The sequence below is a fragment of the Centrocercus urophasianus genome, unplaced genomic scaffold (assembly GCF_019232065.1).
Source record: "Centrocercus urophasianus isolate 14NV4802_14NV808 unplaced genomic scaffold, USGS_Curo_1.0 seq_2, whole genome shotgun sequence".
NCBI classification, from domain to species: Eukaryota; Metazoa; Chordata; class Aves; order Galliformes; family Phasianidae; genus Centrocercus; species Centrocercus urophasianus.
The window spans coordinates 17344073-17351020 of NW_024884755.1; the positions used below are offsets into that span (position 1 = coordinate 17344073).

The following is a 6948-nucleotide window of genomic DNA, read 5'->3' on the forward strand; positions in this document are numbered from 1 at the left end:
TTGCTCTGTGATGTGTGTTCTGCTTGGCCAGCAGAAGTGTTGTTTTGCTGTGCAAACCATAGCTGAAGCTATAGATCCCAGATCACTACGTAAGAACACAGAACCCACATCCAAGTGATCGCTGATGCCACAGACAAGCAAAAAGTCTCAAACACCAAAGAAAAAGCTATTGGTTTATATATAGATATATATAGATAGATAGATATATACTGTGTTTACAGAGTCAACAAGTTAAATGGAATATTCATAAGAGCGTTAACAATAAAAATACAATCTGTGTGTAGCCAAGTACAGACTTAAAATGGTAAAACAGGAAAAAGGATCTCACCAAAAGTACAAATATACAGTACAAATTGATTTATTTAAAACAGTTACAAAAAAAGCACAACAAAATAGAGATTATCCTTAGAATTATTAATGCTTTGTTAAAGACCAGGTAGGAGAAAAGGGGTGGGAGCAAGTTTGGAGAGGAGCACCTGACTAGTTCTAAGGCTTTAGATACAATGCGGTTGGTTACATGTTAATACAGCCATTACATAACTGGGATTATAGTTGAGGGATCAGCACTTATCTACAAAGACCTCCTTGTGTCAGGGCAGCCCAGCTGGTCCCCCAGTGCCACACATCTGTGTGGGCAGACCCTTCCCTGGCTCCGAGGTGCCACAAAGGCAGAAAGCAACCCAAATGCGCGTGGCGCGTTGGCAGGGTGGAGCAGCAGCAGCCTGGGATGTTGGGGAAAGTCCTGTCCTGTGTGGACACATGAAGATCACGGAGGAGTCTCGACCACCAGCGTGTTAAGCCCTACGTGGAATACACCCTGGGCCAAACTCTGTACAGAATATGCATTCGTAGCCATCTGAGCAGCTTCTGCAAAGTTTCAGGCCCAAGACAGCCTGAAAGGCAAAGAGCAGTTGTGAGTGATGCTAGGGAAAGGCACGTGGACTGCTATGGGCAGGAACTAGCATTTCGGCTACTCAAGCTGCTGTAGTTTCCATTTAAAATATTTTCTAAGTTTGTTTGTTAGTTTTCTACTGGGGAAAGTGACTTCAAGTGTGGGGTGGGGACAGGAGGGTCAGGGACACAATGTGAAAAGTGCATTATACTTGTGCACCTGCTGGAAAGGAGAGGCAGAGGGACCTCTGCAGCCTTCCTCCTTTCCAGACAGAGCTTCCTCTGCATAGTCTGGTAGTGATGAGCGCTCGTCACCTGGAGCAAATCTCGCGTTCCTGGAGGAACAACGTATGCGTGGCCTGGAAGCAGCCCCGGCCTCTGCTGGGCAGCCGGCCCAAGGAATGTTTCATGAGATGGAACAGATGGCTACAGACATCCATTATTGCATCCTTCAGACTCTTCCCACAACCTCCGTGCAAGCTGGGTAAGACCAAGGCCAGGACATCTCCTCCTCCAGGTAGGACAGACCACAGCTCTCCCTCCCTTCACAACAGCAGCAGGAAAACGGTATATTTCTCTAATAAGCCTGTCACATCTTTGCCTGCAGAAAGGCCTGGAAAACCAGCTGATTCCACAATCTCTTCCTGGCTTTCTCTCTCCTACCCCTGTAAACCTAAAAAACCTGAAGCTTCCTCCATGGGTTCGTTCACAGTCTTTCTGCCCACAGCAGAGCCTGTCTCACACTCCCTGTCCTGGGAGAGCCTGAACACACAACCACCACTGCAGGAGGTGAGCGTTGCAGCCCAATCCAGTAAGGAAAGATTCCAGTGATTACAACTACTGTTTAGAAGGGCTAGAGGGCCTCTAGTATTCCCATCCTGACAACAGCCCCTGAGGCAAGCAGCCGAGATGACAGAATCCCTCATCTTAACATCCATCCATGAGACGCCCCCAGCTGTTGCTCCCAGAGAATAGAAGACCTGGCAGCTGAAACACACAGCAGTGTGATTCAGTGGGACTTGCAGGGAATTTGGATAGAAACCCCAAGGTCTAACGCACCTCAGTCCTCTCTGAAGAGCTCAGAACCATACTGGTTCTCAGAAACAGACTGGTGGCAGGAAAACACCAGGGTGAACACAGGCACCATCCTCCAGTTGCCCGAAGTACAGAGCTATTCTTGCTCGGCAGCATCTTGCCTCATACACCAGCTCTTTCAGACCGCTGCCCAGAGCTAGAGGTCTACAAGCAGTAGGTACAGTGACATACAAAAAACAAGGCAGGCTCACCAAACCTTTGAACGAGAGGTTCTGCACCATTCAGCTGTGCAAACACTCTGAGTATGCAACATCCCTTCTACATTCATTGGCTGTACTTGATGCAAGATCCCTTCCTCAGCTGCCTACCACAGTTCTGAGTTGCTCTGCACACACCATGCAAAGAAGGGCAAGAGAACTCGGGCTGCTCTGCCTCCTGGTCTTGGCACAGACACCCTAGATTTCCTGAGTAGGAGATACTAACCAGCATTAACCAAGGCCGTTGTCTAAGACTTCAAGGAATAGCAATGGTGAATCACACAAAGTGGCAGCCAGGCATCAGGGCCCAGACAAGACATTTCACTTATAAACAGTGCCATGAAGACAACATCCTTCCCACAGGCAAAGGAAGCAGAACCTCCACGTGACAGCATCACTATGACTTTGTACATTTTCGAATGCAGCTGATGAGATCACGAGCTGTGTGTCATTGGGGGAAAGCTACGCGTGACACAGGCAGCGTCCTCACTCTGGAGAAACCCTGTGAGGCACAAACACTGAAGGCGTGAACAGAGCATATCTCAACTAAGGCCTGAAAATAAATTGTTTTCCTCATGCAGGCATTTCAAAGGCAATAGAAACGGCTAGCAATGTACTAGGAAAACACACTGGTGGAAGAACCATTCAGGAGACTCTCTAGCTTGCCTAGCACCTGTGCAGAACATCCTCGTCATGCAGCCAACCGAAGCCAGATGTTTAGAGGACACCTTTCTGGACGGAATTTGGACCAACACTGCAAGCGAGCTGAGCGGAAAGATGGTGAGAGGAGCAGCGCGCTGCCATCGGCACGCCTGGCAGGAACCTTCGGCACGATGAGAACAGGGAGACAGAAAATGGTACTCTAACATCCGGAGCAGCTCTCCAGGGAGCCACACGCTGAAAGAAACCCTCAAAAGCCGGACCTAACACAGCCGTGGGCACCGTATTACAAGGAATACTTAAACCCAAGCTAAGCCGGTGAAGACTCTTATTCTCAACAAAATAGTGACTTTCTAATTCTATGTAAGCAGTTACAGCCGGTGTCATATCACAGCACCAGAGAGGTTAAATTAGTGTAATTACAGGAGCCTTCACCTGAACGGAGTGTCATTACCATGACAAAGTATTAATAAACACTTCCGTTAAATCTCACTGTGAAAAAGACTGTTCTGAGTTCCACAGCATCAGAACAACAAACAGAAAAACACCCAAACACGCCTTACGACGCGGTGGTATTTTTAGAGTCCCTAACAGATCTGTACTTTGCCTGCACATGCAGAAACACTTGTCCGTTGTCTGCAGTTTATTCAGAAGACTGCCTGCAGGGAAGAACTAGCCATCTGTAAAGTTCTGCTTCTGATTTAATCACACAATGGTCTCGGTCTTCTTACAGTAGAAGGATGCATTTTCATTTTCATTAGAGAATGCTAAATATGTTTTACTCTAGCTTTCCAAAAACAAGAACAACATAAAAAAAAACTAACCCCATTCACCTGTAGACTAAGCATAAAAGCCTTACACCCAAGAGGTTTTTGTTTTTAAGGTTATTAACACAGGAAGGAAGATTAGATTTGGTGACAAATACTTAAATAATTTTGGTAACAATAAAAATATTTCATATCAGGAAACTGAAGTCTCCCATTCTGTGTCCCATCTCAAGTGCTCATGTTCTCTATCCACCTGCACCCAAATCTATCCTTTTGGTCCTTCCTCTTGATTTCTGTGATTCGTGGAAATCTCTGTACATTCTTTGCAAAAAGAGCAGTTGGATTCAGTGGAAGAGACGTTAAACAGAACCATCAGAGAAGCATTTGTGTCCTGCCCTCAAGAGCTCCATTGGTGAACGGTCCTTTTAAAGTGCATGTGTGAAGAAAGGGGATAGTGGGAGTAGAGCCCCCTAAACTCCAAAGGAGACCCATCTCTCCCCATCAAGAGAAAGGAGGAATAAAATCTTCAGCAATTTTATCTGCTACCTTAAGCCATGTCTGCCTTTCCCATCTCTCTACCATCCCTGAATGCTTAGACCCTGCCCTGCAGGGAATCAGTTATTCAGGGAGGTGCAAGAAAGCCCAGCCTCTGGATGCTCTCATTGCAAGCTCATGAGCACATCCCTGTTCTCTACCCCATCTGGCCTGTTGCTGCTTCCTGAGGCACTGGAGCCCCCCCGTACTCTCCAAGAGGAACTGGTCAGCCACTGAACCGGAATAAATCCAGTCCTGCGGGGCAGAAAGCAGTCTTGCTGGTGAACCTGTCACAAAGTCTGTGCAATTTCTCCACCCGATGTAGGCAAGGCTCACCCACAGGGGATGCTCTAGCTCACAACCATAAAGGGATCATTTCCCTGCATTAGAACGCCCTTCGATAGACAGCTTGACCTCCTGGGGAATGAAAGAGGGACGGAGCAGAGAGTGACGCGGCTCCTCTGCCTGCACGCTGTATCTTTGGAAGCCAGGGGCTGTCCAGCTGTGCTGACTGCCAGTCTCAGGCTGAGAAGGTTCTTCGCTAGAGCTCTGAGCTGCATTTTCCCTTTCTGCCTGCGTCTTCCTTTCAGCAGCTCTGTCAGATGGTTCTCTGGACCCCTGAGCAGTTATTTCAGATCTCTCACTAGTAGATATCAACTGATCTGTGAAAGGGTAGTTAGCCTGAGAAGCAGAGTTGCCATTTATGCTCTGTAAACTGATCGATATGCAGACATCACCCACCTGCAGTCTGTGACAGGTCAAAGCAAAGAGCTGAGCAGTCCGCCCCGGGCTACAGGAGGACCAGCCTTGGCCATACACAAAGAAGGGATGCTCTGGGGGCACATCAATGCTTACTTTACTTTGTTGCTCCCCAACCACAAAATGCAATGTGACAAGCCCAGGCCACTGGCTGTCCTGAATATCCACCACAGTGCTCGAGTCAATCTTCAGGCCTCCGCTCACCTCTGCGCTGCGAACAAAGTCTTGAGTCTGCAAGTCCTCCACCCGCTTCAGCTCTCCAGTAGCCAGCTGGATGATGGCTCCTTTCATGAAGTGAGAAGGCAAGCGAGAGGAGCCGGATGGCTGCAACTGGGCCAGGTCCTTTTCAAGCATGCCTCCTTGAGCCTGTACAATTGGGCTCTGCCTCACCAGGGCTTCTGAAATGGAAGACCTGATGGGCTCAGAGCCAGCTGCAACCAGGAGTGGCTTGCCGTTAGCTATCACCATTCCTTTGGTTAACTGTCTTTGTCTAACCGTCTCTTCAGGGGACACAACGTATGGACTCCTGCACTGGCTCTTCTCAGCAGCACCCCTTTCCACTGTGTTCCTCAAAATGTCCTTCGACTCCCCCTGCTGATCAGGGATATTATGGCAAAGGTTTAAAGGGCTCAGGTCATCTTTCCTCTGGGCTGCCAGAACATGATAATCCTGAGAGGTCAACACTCCCACCACCCTCTGAACCTCCAGATCAGCGTCTGGCGTGCTTCTATGTGCTGGCACAGAAACCTCTGTTCTGAACGTCTGGTAACCTGAAAGAAACTGTCCATCAACCACACATCTCGCTGCAGACCCTGGCAGACAGTCTTCAGCTTTACTGCTGGCAGAGTCCACAGCCTCGCTGGTCCTCCTCACCACATTGTGCTCCAGATGTCTCTGTTCACCATTGGCGGCAGCTACCTCTGAACTCAGCTGACTGTCTTGCTGAGAAGAATCTGGGTTTCCACCTGCTGCAGGTGTCTCATATCCTGAATACCCAGGTGGGAGGCGAGACATCTGATAATAAACAGGAATCCTACCTGGTGCAGTATCTAGTGGCTGGGTCCCAGCATGGTGCTGCATCTGGCCAGGAGAGACTGCAGAAGCAGATTTGTTGAAGCTGTGGGTAGGAGAGGTAGTCTGGGGGGAAGGAGCAGCTTCTTCGGTGAAGAGAGAGGCATATGGCACAAAGTGGGGGACGTGAGAGGCGGTGAGGTTGCTAGAAGGAGACAGGAGAGGACTAGGCAGGAAGCCAGGAGGGACAGCATAGGGCACCGTGTAGTGCGAGCCGATGAACTGCAAGGACGTCGGAGGGATCTGCGCATAATGGATGGGAGGGTATGGCACCCCCGGGTGCTGGATTATTGGCGAGGTCACATTGAAGGTGGGGGTCAGGGGGCTCACATTCACCACGGGATGCAGGCCCGTGGGGGAGAAGGTGGCAGGCGGCATTGCCACTTTATAGAGCATCCCGTACTGGTCCACCGTCAGCCCCGCTACCGCCTCCGCCGCCTCCCCGGGGCCATAGCGTAGGGCCACAGCGCTCGACCCGACTGTCCGGGCCCACTCGGGGCCCTCAGTCGAAGCCTGGGCACCCCCCGCCCGTCCCGCCTCCGGGCCGGCGCTGGCGGCGGGAAGGTCCCGCTTCTTTGGCGGGAGGCACTCCTGGCTCCGCTCGTGGCCCGCTCTCATGATGCCCCACGGTGTCCCGGCAGCCCCGGCCACGACGCTCGTTCATGGGGGCACCCGAAGGGGCTGCCGCACGCCGGCTCCCGGATCCCCGCCGCCGGCCGCCGCCTCACCTGCACCGGGAACAGAGGGAGCCGTAAGCCCCGGACCCGACGCCGAACCCGGAACCGAGCCGCCAGCACGGAACGAGCCTCGCGCCGAGACAGCGAGAACCGCCGGGCCCGGCCGAGCCGGGCCGGGTCGGGCCGAACCCCGCCCCGCTCCGGAGCTCCGGCCCCGGGGACAGAGGGCGCCCGAGCCCAGCCGCGCCCCGCCCCGCCCCGCCCGGCCGCGCTCGAGGCGCCGCAGCCACGCCCCAC

The 6948-nt window shown here is 51.6% G+C and overlaps 1 protein-coding gene across 3 annotated transcripts; it reads right to left on the reverse strand.

Moving 5' to 3' along the window:
• Positions 1–154: 154 nt before the first annotated feature.
• ATXN1L (ataxin 1 like) lies at positions 155–6661 on the reverse strand. 3 transcript variants are annotated; one of them, XM_042821238.1, is made up of 2 exons: positions 5108–6661; positions 155–893 (listed from the first exon to the last, which is right to left on the reverse strand). In XM_042821238.1, exons 1-2 carry the CDS (start codon positions 6590–6592, stop codon positions 795–797), a joined length of 1584 nt encoding a protein of 527 aa, XP_042677172.1. In that variant the 5' UTR covers positions 6593–6661; the 3' UTR covers positions 155–794. The 3 variants fall into 3 exon arrangements, with proteins under 3 accessions (XP_042677172.1, XP_042677171.1, XP_042677169.1); XM_042821237.1 differs by having other exon boundaries at positions 4886–6661; XM_042821235.1 differs by having other exon boundaries at positions 805–6659.
• Positions 6662–6948: the final 287 nt, after the last annotated feature.

Bases quoted from the DNA above. Each gene is read 5' to 3' on its own strand.
- ATXN1L (XM_042821235.1), bottom strand. From the start codon at position 6,592: ATGAGAGCGGGCCACGAGCGGAGCCAGGAGTGCCTCCCGCCAAAGAAG.